Source organism: Chiloscyllium plagiosum, chromosome 23, assembly GCF_004010195.1.
Source record: "Chiloscyllium plagiosum isolate BGI_BamShark_2017 chromosome 23, ASM401019v2, whole genome shotgun sequence".
In the NCBI taxonomy this organism is placed as follows: Eukaryota; Metazoa; Chordata; class Chondrichthyes; order Orectolobiformes; family Hemiscylliidae; genus Chiloscyllium; species Chiloscyllium plagiosum.
The window spans coordinates 18019291-18032164 of record NC_057732.1 but is presented as its reverse complement, the minus strand read 5'-3'; the positions used below and the strand labels follow the sequence as shown (position 1 = coordinate 18032164).

Below are 12874 nucleotides of genomic sequence, written 5' to 3'. Positions count from 1 at the left end.
CTTCAAGGCAGAGATTGATAAATTCTTGATGTCACAAGGAATTAAGGGCTAAGGGGAGAATGCGGGTAAGTGGAGTTGAAATGCCCATCAGCCATGATTGAATGGCGGAGTGGACTCGATGGGCCGAATGGCCTTACTTCCGCTCCTATGTCTTATGGTCTTATTTTGAAGTGGAAACTTTTCAATTTCCGGAATAAACTTAAAACACTTAAAAAAGAAGCAGCATGTAACTCTATCTTCCCCATTTCACCACCATGCAGACAAATAATTTACCTGAACAATGGAACTATCCCAGTAATTGATTTCAATTTTTTAACATCATCATCCCGAACTGGAGCACAGAACTTTCCCATTAATGTAACAATATATGCAGCCAGTTTATGGATATCAATAGCACTGTGCTCAGCCTGCTGTTTGATTAGATCCAAATCTAGAACCTCAGAGATCTGGTTTCGAAGTCTGTTTTGGCCAGGTAGCAGAAATGACAGTAGAATCTAAACAATAAAAAGGAAGTTACATAAATTAGAAGGCTTGCTTCTATAATATTAGATGTTACACCAGCAATAAATAATTTCATTTTTTACTTTCTGTTAGGTGGCTTCAACACTTGCCCCACAACTGAACATATATTTGGTAATATTTTTTCTATATTCCTATGCCTGAACCATCTTCTTGGCTAATTTCAGGGATAGTGTGCCATTGCCTTCACTTTGGTGCAGGTTTGGAATAGGAACACTGCTGAAGTAAGAAATGGAACAAAAAAATCTGGAGAAGTTTAAACATCCTAAGGTATGCAAATTATGATGGACAAGGGAAGGTGACATCATTAGAGATAAAGGAATAAAAAATGATGTGCTCCGAAGGAAATAGGCATCTCTTTGACATTCCCATCATTGCAGTTTATATTCTTACAAATTAACTCCAAATGAGAGACTGAAGAAAGATATTATAGAATTGAAAACCAAAATCAAACAGGAAAGTGGAAACAGCTATGTATTGTTATGGGAAATTGGACTAGCATTGTTGGAGAAGGAAGAAATGCCAAAGATGTAGGACCAAAAGTGACAAGGCAATGGGAGCGGATGAGATGCATGTAAGGATTCTGAAGGGACAGCAGAAATTGCAGAGGCACTGGCCATAATCTTTCAGTCTTCCGTGGATCCAAATGGCATGCCAGAAGACTGAAGAATTGCAAACATTATGGACTCATTCAAGAAACTAATTACATGTCGGTCAGTTCAACGTCATGGTGGGTAAGCTTTCTGAAACAATTAATTGGCACAGAATTAGTCATTAAATGGGAAAAGGTGGACCGATTAGTAAGAGTCAACATGGATTTCTATAGGGAAAATCATGTTTAAACTTAGAACCTTTTTGAAGAAGTAACAGAAAGGAGAGGGTTACACAGTTGACGTGGTATACTTGGATTTCCAGAAGGTGTTTGGTACACTGCCATGCAACAGACTTGAGGAAAGTCATAGTTCATGACATCGAAAATAAAGGACAGGAGCAACATGGATACAAAATTGGCTGAGCAATAGGAAACAGTGTAATGGTCAATGGATATTTATAGGACTGGAGCTTGTTTGTAGTGGAGTTCCCCAGGGGTCAGTACTGGGATCCTTGATATATTCATGATCTGGATCTTAGTGTGTAGAGGAGACTTTCAAAGTTTGCAGATCACACAAAACTTGGAAGAATTGATAACTGACAGCACAACAGTGTCGAACTCCAAAAGGATTTGACAAGTTGGTGAAATGGGGTGATAGATGACATGAGGTTCAATGCAGAAAAGTGTAAGTTGACACATTTTGGTAAGAAGAGCACTGAAAGACATAAAACAGGGAGTACAATTCTAAATGGGGTGCAAGGGCAGAGACACCTGGGTCTGTGTGGACAGATTATTGAAGGTGGCAGATCAGGTGGAAAAGACAGCAGTTAAAGCTATAAAATATCCTCTTTATTAATTGGGCATAGAGGCCAAGAGTAAGGAGGTGCTGTTGTACAAGATACTGCAAGTACAGAAGGAGGATTATTCAAACTACATAGAACATTACAGCACAGTCCAGACCCTTCAGCCCTTGATGTTGCGCCGAACTGTGAAACCAATCTGAAGCCCATCTAAACTATACTATTCCATTCTTGTCCATATGTCTATCCAAATGTAAATGCCCATAAAGTTGGCAAGTCTACTATTGTTGCAGGCAGTGCATTCCACACACCTACTACTGAGTAAGGAAATTACGTCTGACATCTGTCCTATATCTATCACTCTCAATTTGAAGCTATGCCCCCTCGTGCTAGTCATCACCATCCGAGGAAAAAGGCTCTCATTGTCACATAGTCTAACCCTCTGATTATCTTTAATGTCTCGTTAAGTCACCTCTCAACCTTTTTCTCTCTAATGAAAACAGCCTCAAGTCCCTCAACCTTTCCTCACAAGATATTCTCTCCATGTCAGACAACATTCTAGTAAATCTCCTTTGAACCATTTCCAAAGCTTCCACATCCTTCCTGTAATGCGGTGCCAGAACTGCACGCAATTCTCCATGTGCAGCCGCACCAGAGTTTTGTACAGCTGCAGCATGACCTCATGGTTCAGAGACTTGATCCTTCTACTAACAAAAGCTAACACACCGTACGCCTTCTTTACAGCCCGGTCAACCTCCCAGGCAACTTTGAGTGATCTATGTACATGGACACAGAAATCTCTCTGCTCATCTACATTAAGAATCTTACCATTCGCCCAGTACTCCTTCCAAAGTGAATCACCTCACACTTTCCTGCATTAATCTCCATTTGCCATCTCTCAGCCTAGTTCTGCAGCTTATCTATGTCCCTCTGTAACTTACAACATCCTTCAGCACTATCCACAACCTTCCCGTCATCCGCAAATTTACTAACGCATCCTTCTATGCCGTCATCCAGGTCATTTATAAAAATGACAAATAGCAGTGGAGCCAAAACAGATCCTTCCGGTACACCACTTGTAATTGAACTCCAGGATGAACATTTCCCATCAACTACCACCCTCTCTTCTTTCAGCTAGCCAATTTCTGATCCAAACAGCTAAATCGCCCTCAATCCCATGCCTCCGAATTTTGTGCAATAGCCTACTATGGGGAACCTTATCAAATGCCTTACTGAAATCCATAAACACCACACCAACTTCTTTAGCCCCATCCACCTATTTGGTCACCTTCTCAAAGAACTGAATAAAGTTTGAGAGGCATGACCTACCCTTCACAAAACCATGTTGACTATCCATAATCAATTTATTCCTATCGAGAGGATTATAAATCCTCTCTCTTATAACATTTTCTAACACTTTATCCACAACTGAAGTAAGGGTCACTGGTCTATAATTGCCAGGGATGTCTCTACTCCTTTCTTGAACAAGGGAACAACATTTGTTATCCTCCAGTCTTCTGGTACTATTCCTGTAGACAATGACACCACAAAGATCAAAACTAGGGGAAAGACTAATAACAGTAGGCAAGAATTTGGAAGGAAGGTGATAATGGACAAAACCAAAAAGGGATGGATACCTCAAAAATCACCAAGATATACAATCAAAGAATCACCACAGTGTGGAAGGAGGCCATTCAGCTCATTGAATCCACACTGACTTTCCAAAGAGCATCCCATCCAGACCCACTGCCCTACTCCATCCTTGTCATGTTGCATTTCCCATGGCTAATCCACCTAGCCTACACATCCCTAGATACTATGGGCAATTTAGCATTGCCAATCCACCTAACATCTTTGGTCTGTGGAAGGAAACCAGAACACCCAGGGGAAACCCATGCAGACATGGGGAGAAAGTCTGTGTGGCACTTGCACAGTCGAACCAGGTCCCTGGCACTGTGAGGCAGCAGTGCTAATCATCGAGCCACTATGCCACTCTATATATTCCTACATCCACAAAACAAAATACATGCAAGAAGCGTGACTAAATCATCTGGTTTCTGGATCATTTCAGACCAGATGCATGACAAAATGCATGTTGGAATCCCACAGAGTTCCTGATATGTAACCTACATAGAAATTGCCCAGAAGGCCTAAATTCCTGATGAGAAATTCCACTTTTTCCCAACAACCCTTTGAATGTCTCTAACTAGGAATTAAAGTTGAAGACTTCAGCCAATTGACATCTCTAACATCCAACCACTCAACTCCTCTCTCTCCCCCTGGTTGGCCTGAGCAGACTATCTTCCTGACCCAAGCTAACTACTTCACCTTACTCTTCCTAACACTCAAGGACTGGGGACGAAACGTCTGCAACACAAATTCTCAGCTTGGCGAACAGAACCACAACGACGAGCACCCGAGCTACAAATCTTCTCCCAAACTTTGAACTCAAGGACTAGCTCTGGTCCTTTAAATCTTACCATACATCAGCTGGGTGCCATAAACAGAGGGTGTGCCCTGTCTCCTTCCAATTCTATTCCATTCCAAAGGGAATTCTTAATGGACACCATGACCCATGATCAGATGATCCTGGGTGAAAAAAGAAACTTACAGCAGCAATCTGTCTTCATTGTTGCTGTTCTGGACATTTGGGCCCAAATGTTTAAAAATCATTATGGAAGATATGACAAATAAATAAGAATGATTGCAAATTGGAACTGCCACATTTGTTAAGATGTAACTGTCAATGGCTGTAAATATGGAAGCAAGAACTTAGAGAAATAGTGATATCTTGAAAAGTGTCCACATTACAGAGGTGGTGGTGCTGGCGGTGTTAAAATGCATACAAGATAGATAAATCACTGGGATCTGATCAGGTGTATCCCAAAACTTTGTGGGAAGCTAGGGAAGTGTTTGTTGGGCCCCTTGCTGAGATGTTTGCATCATCAATAGTCACAGGTGAGACGCTAGTAGACTGGAGATTGGCTAATCGATGCCATTATTTAAGAATGGTGGTAAGGAAAAGCCAGGGAACTATAGACTGGTGAGCCAGATATCAATGGTGGGAATGATTTTGGAATTACATATATTTGGAAAGGCAAGGAATGAGTACACATAGCCAAGATGGCTTTGTACGAGGGAAATCATGTCTCACTAACTTTATTTTTTTAAAAAAAAAGTTATAAAGAAGATTGACGCGAGCTGTACACATTGCTTATATGGAGTTCAGCATTGTTTTTGACAAAATTCCACACGGTGGACTGGTTAGCAAGGATGGATCAGATGAATCCAGGGAAAGGCAGCCAATTTAATATAAAATTAGCTTGCAGATAGAAGAGAGGGTGGTGGGGGAGGGTTGCCTTTCAGACTGGAGGCCTGTGACCCATGGATATGCTGCAAAGATCAGTGCTGGGTCCACTGCTTTTTGTTGTTTATACAAGTGATTTGGATGTGAATATAGGAGGAATGGTTATAAGTTTGTAGTTGACATCAAAATTGGTGGTGTAGTGGATGATGAAGAAGGTTATCTCGGAGTACAATGGGACCTTGAGTTGATGGGCAAATGGTCCAAGGAGTGGCAGATGGAAGTTTGATTTAGATAAACGTAAGGTGTTGCACTTTGGAAAAGCAAATGAGGACAGGACCTATACACCTAATGGTAAGGTCCTGGGTGTTGCCAGACAAAGAGACCTTGGAGTGCAGGTTCATAGTTCCTTGAAGGTGGAATCACAGGTGGACAAGCTAGTGAAGGCGGCATTTGGTATGCTTGTCTTTATTGGTCAGTGCATGGCGTATAGGAGTTGAGATGTCACAGTATGGCTGTATAAAGATATTGTTAAGCCACATCTCAAGTAGTGTATAAAATTATGGTCACCCTGCTATAGGAAGGAAGTTATTAAACTGGAAAGGGTGCAAAAAAGATTTACAAGAATGTTATTGAGACTGGAGCATTAAAGTTATAAGAGGAAGTGAGATAGACTGTGACTTTGCCCCACCCTCCCTCCCCGGAGGGAAGGAGGCTGAAGGCTTATAAAATCATGAGGGGCATAGAGAAGGTGAATAGGCAGGATCTTTTCCCCAAAGTCAGAGTATCCAAAACTAGTTCGAGTTAGAAAATCTGATCAGTATGGACGAGTCGGGCCAAAGGGTTTGCTTCCACGTTGTATGATTCTAGACAAAATAAGCATGAGTATATGAAGTCAGGCTTAAGGTTTTATAGTTTTCACTTTCAACTGTTGAAGTTAGAGTATTGGAGTTGAAGCTGCTATACACAAGCTGGAGTTCTCTGTCTCTCTGCTGCTAGATTCATTCTGTTGGTGTTCCATCTCCTGGACTGCAGGAGATAGCAAGTGAGCAAATCTGTTTTGCTTGATTTGCCTTTGCCAAAGGAGTGTTTACAGGATGCTGTTATACTGGAACAGTTGATGAGTAATAGTTAAATAATATTAATTTGTTAAGTATTTTGATAGAGTTAAAGTTATGCCAATTCTTCTGCTTTTGTTTGTATTTTAAACTGTGGTCTTGGAATAATGCGTGTTTTGCTTAAAGCCTACCAATTTGGCCAACTGAATCACATCTGAAACATATCATTTTCCACTTGCCTTGAAGTAAAATAAAAGTTAGAGTCTAGGTTATCTTCTTGAGATATTTAGAGGTCTTTTTTTTTTTGAGACTGCTATGGACAAGAACATTCCTTTACCTCTTTAATTTCTCCCAAAAGCACAAGGGCGTGATGGTATTCAGGTGGATCCTGGTTCAACTGAGCTTCCAAATGGTCCCAGAATGCCTTGTGAACTATTTCTTTCACTTTTCTTGGTAAACTGTATTTAAAAAGAAAGTGGGTGGTCTAAGGTGTGATGGTTAACACAAATTTGCATTAATTATTCAGTAGTATGTTTTGGCAGCTATGGTCATACAAGAATATTGGGAAACTTAAATTCTCACCTTAGAAATTAAACAAAATAAAGAGAGAGACATATCAGTTTAGAAATTGGATTGTATTCAAATTGGAATGTAAGCCAGGTGCCACGGATGCTGCAAAGAATAAAATGAGGCTGACATCAAAATCACAGCAAAAAAAATGCGCCAATTGTAAATGGGCGGAGAGAGAGGGAGTCAGGCACTGTTGCTCTTCCTCTTCAATCTGCAATGACTGAGAAGCACTGGAGAGTGATTAGGTGATAAAATTGAAGGCAAGCTCAGAAATAATTTCAGATGGCAAATTAAAGAATAAAATTCAGCTAACAGACTGCATTTTGTAGCATTGTTTAGGAAAAATTGCACCGAAAGTTAGAAAAAAAGTTAGTAATAGCTCTTTTTAAAAATAAGTAATATTCAACAATGTACATATATCTTTTCTATATGACAAAGTCACACTATGTTCAAGTTTTCACACCACGACACAGCAAGCTCGTTTACATTGTAGTAAATAAAAACAGCTATTATGTCTCTAAGAAATCTCACAATAGCCATTAAGTGGAGAAAACAACCTCACAATGTTGGTAAGAAATTAGGCATCAAGTAGCTATGTAGGCTCTGAAACCAATTTTTAAAAAGAACAGTTAATAAGTGGTGTCCATTGACGACAAACAAGCATAACATTAAGTTTCTAGAACGATGTAGTTGACTTCATTGTCAGTAAAATTCAGTCTTGAGACTTGCAAGCAGTTCTCCTCTATCCAGTCTCTGAAGCTTCAGTCACCTGTCACCAACTAGTTCAGAATTTGAAAGGTTCAATCGTAGGTCCATACTAAACTAATAGATAAACTGGCCACAGGTCCAGGGTTCCATAATTTATGGATAGGATTTATGCATTCACCATTCCTGTATCTTCAATCTATCATCCCAACTCCACGAGCCCTCATCTTGTACATCAACCTTTTGTGTGACACGTTAATGATTGCCTTTTGGAAATCCAAATACACTGTCTACTGTTTCCACTTTATCTACCCTATTAGTTATACCCTCAACAACCCGACTGTATTTGTTGAACAGGTTGTTCTTTTATAAAACTATGTTAATTTATTCTATGGTGTTTTCTAGGTGCATTGCTCAGACTTCCTTAGCAACAGATTCCAGCACTTTCCCAGTGACTAATGCAAGATTAACTGGCCTATTGTTCCATATTTTCTCTCTCCCTCCTTTCTTGAATATCAGTCTTACATTTCCTAACATTCAATCAGCTGGCATCATTTCAGAATTTAGGGAATTTTGGAAAATCATAGCTGTAGACATAGAGCTCTTTTAGAGCTCTATTACATTTACTTTTTCCAATATTAATTACCTTCATTTTCTCACTCACACGCATTTTCTTCTGATATGTAACTATGTCTTGTGTTGTCAAAATAGAAAATATATATTGGTTGTCTCTGCCTTTTTCTAATTTCCCCTTGATAATTTGTCTTCTTTCTAAAAAGATCAACATTTACTTACCCACTCTTGTCCTTCTAACATATTTGTACTAAAATCGTACAGCTTCTAAAAAAAGATTCCTGGCTAATTTACTCATTCTATTTCTCCCCTCTCAATTTTGAGGTGGCTCTTTGTTGGTTTCTCAAACACCCTCAAATCCTCAGACTTTATTACTATCATTTGCAACATTATAAGCCTCTAGTTTTAATCCAGTACTGTCTGTCTTTCCCCTCTTCAGTAGTTTTTGTTTCTCAGTGAAATGCATTTCCATTGAACACAAATTATATTCTTAAAATGTTTCCCACTGTATATTTACTACCATACTTTTAGTCTATTTGCCCAATGAGGCTCAGCCAGCATGTGGTTTTCTTTTTATAGATTTACAGAAAGCTGATCAGGCTTAGCATTTGTTGCACTGGTTTGCAGATTGTAGCTGATGGTAAGGAGTTCATCACCTGTCATACTGCCGTGTAAAGTGAGAACAAAGTGAACTTCCATTATATAGATCAAGGTGTAGATTAGTAGTTGTTTTCTTGGTGCTATACTTCTGCAATCTTGGGACACTTTAGGAAATGATTTTGCAGGGCATAAGGAGAAGCTACTGCAGGAGGAGATGGAGAAGAACAACAATTAAATATACACATGGACATGGGACAGTTTTACACCAGCAATATATTTAACTCAACCCTCTTATGACTCGAACCAATAATTCTGGCAGCACTTCTCTCAATTTCATCATATAAACAAGAGATTCTTTAGCAAAGACAGCAAGGAGGAAAATGCCACTAATTGTATTTTCCCAGGAGGCAGAAATGACCTAGTTATTCATTTATCTCAAAAAAACAAGCAAAAGGTTATTAAACTCTCTGATAAGGACTGTTGTTGTCGTCTGGTGTGCTAATCTTTACGTGGCAGAAGCTGAGCAACAATTCCTAGACACTTCCTTCCATCTCCCTCTGGATCATGACTCCACCGCTGCACATCAAGTTGTTGTTTCCAGGAGTGTTACTGACCTCATCTCCTCTGGAGACCTCCCCCTCACAGCTTCTCACTTCAAAGTTCAATTCCCTCCTCCAAACCCAAACAGCCTGATTCTATCTTCTTCCCAAATCTACAAACAGAACTGCCCAGGCAGGCCCAATGTTTCAGCCTATTCCTGCCCCTTTGAACTTTTTTCTTCCTATTTTCACTACTTTGGCTGCCATTGTCCCATCTTTTCCCTATTTACATTTGTGGATCTTCAGATACTTTATGTCAGTTCCATATGTTTCAGTTTCCCTTCTAGTCACCTCCTCTTCACATCTATATGTCCATCCCCCATCAGAATAGTCTTGTGGCTCACTGAATCTTCTTTGAAAAAAAGAGATCTGAACACTCCCCATCCACCATCACTATCCTTCATTTGCAGAGGTGGTTTTCACTTTTACTTTAATTCATCTAACCTCCAAGTCAAGGTTGTTGCTATGGCTACCCACCTGGATCCCAGTTATGCCCATCCCTTTGTGGAGTATGTGGAACATTCATGGACCAGGGTGTCACAGAGAATAGTCATTGCACAGTGCTGACAGTGGAAGTGTTTTTTAAATATTTATTTCTGTCTCTCCTTTTACTATTATTTTCACTCATCAAGATGTGCATCACGTAAACAGACCCTTTGGTCCAACTCATCCATGCTGACCAGATATCCTAAATTAATCTAGTCTATGCTTCAGTCCTACCGAGACTCCCACCCTCAACTCTTTCGCTGATAAACTGATGATGTTGTCCATGCTGCTTCCTGTTCTTGACTGGAATGGAAAAATTAAAAATCAGTTTCGTTTCCTAATTTCTATTTCTCCCTAACCTACAACCAGTCCATCTTTGACTCTTCTCTCTGCATAACTACATTGTTTCCATTTCTGGAGTTAGGTGGTCTACCAACCTCCACTATAAACCCACTGAATCCCATAGTTACCTTGACTATGTGTTTTTCACAGGAGAAAGTGAGGTCACACCCTACTTTCAACAATCACTCCATTCCATTCTCCCAGTTTCTCAGTCTCTGTTGTATTTGTTTCAATGATCCCTCCAACATGCGCTTTTTCCCCTCAAGGTTCCCCCTTTATTACATATGAGGAGGCCCTCAGCTGTGTCCAAACTTGTTTCTACACTTCCTCCCTCATCCCCTTTCCTCCCTACCAGAATAATTATTGGGTTCCCCTCGTCCTCAGCTTCCACACCATCTGTCACTACATTCAAAAAGGATCATCCTTTGCCATTTCGAGTACATCCAGCAGGGTTCCATCACCCAGCACAAAAAGGACAGGGAAAGATTTAAAAAGGGTGGTAAGAGGCAAATTATTCACGCAAGGGGTGGTGCATGTATGGAATGAGCTGGAAGCGGAAGTGGTGGAGACTGGTAGGATTCCAACATTTAAAAAGGAATATGGATGGGTATATGAATAGGAAGGGTTTACAAGGAATGGGCTAAGTGCTGGCAAATGGGACTAGATTAATTTAGGATATCTGGTCAGCATGGATGAGTTGGACCAAAGGGTCTGTTTACGTGATGCACATCTTGATGAGTGAAAATAATAGTAAAAGGAGAGACAGAAATAAATATTTAAAAAACACTTCCACTGTCAGCACTGTGCAATGACTATTCTCTGTGACACCCTGGTCCATGCCAAACACTTCATCATCCCCTCTGGACAACTTTCTATGTAATTACAGAAAGCCATTTCACCTTCTCCCTCATATTCTCCAGTCCCAGGAAGACCTTCAGGTGAAGCAGTGGTTTACTTGTACTTCCCTCAATCCATTCTACTGTATTCACTGCTCACAATATGGACTCCTTTACACTGGTCAGCTTAAATGCCGATGGAGTGACTACTTTGCAGAACATTTCCATTATGTCCAGAAGAATGCCCCAACATTCCAGCTGCTTGCCAATTCAATAAATCATCTTTCTCGCATGTTAACATGTCCACCTTGGCCTGATGCAGTGTTCCAATGAAGCTTAATGCAAGCTGGGAGAACAAAACCATGTTTTCCACTCAGGCACTTTACAACTTTCAGGCCTCAATATAGAGTTCAACAACTTCAAAAGCTACTTTATATCTCCATTTCTCCTTCAGAACCATTAGCATAGTCTTTTTGCTCTGAGCATCCTCACCATTCATTCCATTCACTGCTTCTCACCTTTTGTCACCAGCCTCTTTCAGTGCAGGAAGAAAACTATCAAACTCAAAAATGTTAAATTACTTTCTTTCTCCACAGATATTGCTAGATCTGCTGAATTTCTCCGGTTGTTTTGTTTTTATTACATTTAATCCTGTTGATTGCAGTCTGACAGGCACGCAGCCACGAATCAACAATGTTATAGATGAAGAACTATGTTTAACCACTAGTTACAGCCAGAAAGGTCATCAGAAAGAGGAGACATTTAATCTTTGGTGTCTGCTGGCTTAGTACCAAGGAATAATTGCTTCTGTGAGCTTCTATAAAAAGGAATGACACCATAGAAGTATCGAAGTCCAACACACCATGTTCTTCTTTTAATGTTCTCCTGTAGGAGGAGAGAGTTGAGTCATACAGTGGTTTTAGTACTGAACGGCATAAAAAGAGGGAGCTCACAGGTTCAAATTTGTACAATGACAGGTTGTATATGGAATAAATCTGTCAATAATAAACATGGCCAATAGGATTTTCAGCAAAGGGAACTGGTTACATTTACCTGGTCTAAGCTAGAAATGCAAATCCAATTCCACAATATGCAAATGACAGTGGTAAAACAATTACTGTAGAACACAAAGATAAATAGTTGATGGATCTCACTAGTAGCAACCCAAGTACTGATCAATACACAACTCTGACAACCTGTTCATTGACATCAGGGAACTGGTGTGCAAGTTCAGACTAAGTCAACAGCCTCATGACAAGGTCAATGTCAACAGTCAATGCCAGGGTCCTAAGAGTTGTTCTACTCCAGTTGTAAGATAAATCCAACAAGGTGAGGAAAATGTTATAAAGATCAGTAGGACCCCCCAACATATATTCTGGGCCCCAAGAAGTTTAAGTACCAAATTACAGCAGGCCACAAAGTTTCTGCTGCCGAGGGACTTGTATTCTATACCAATCCAGCCTCCTGGATCCATTCTCAATGTTAACTGTCAGCTAAAGAAAGCAAGTTGGTAGCTGCTGATGTTTCAATGATATTGTTCTCACAGATGATCCCAACTGTGGAGTTGTTAGGTTCTTTCAAAACAATCCTATTCAGTTATAGAGTCAGAGAGTCATAGAGATGTACAACATGGAAACAGACCCTTCGGTCCAACCCGTCCATACCGACCAGATATCCCAACCAATCTAGTCCCACCTGCCAGCATCCGGCCCATATCCCTCCAAACCCTTCCTATTCATATACCCATCCAAATGCCTCTTAAATGTTGCAATTGTACCAGCCTTCACCACTTCCTCAGGCAGCTCATTCCATACACGTACCACCCTCTGTGTGAAAATGTTGCCCCTTAGGTCTCTTTTATATCTTTCCCCTCTCACCCTAAACCCATGC

The 12874-nt window shown here is 40.3% G+C and overlaps 1 protein-coding gene across 1 annotated transcript in view; it reads right to left on the bottom strand.

Annotated features, from left to right (window-relative positions):
• The window catches only part of LOC122561664 (T-complex protein 11-like protein 2), a 47843-nt gene that overhangs the window by 18363 nt on the left and 16606 nt on the right, over positions 1-12874 (bottom strand). Inside the window, exons 5-6 of the mRNA XM_043713617.1 lie at positions 6611-6731; positions 274-494 (exon numbers count right to left, since the gene is read on the bottom strand). Coding sequence (XP_043569552.1) covers positions 274-494; positions 6611-6731 — 342 coding nt within the window. The remainder of the gene's footprint in view (positions 1-273; positions 495-6610; positions 6732-12874) is intronic.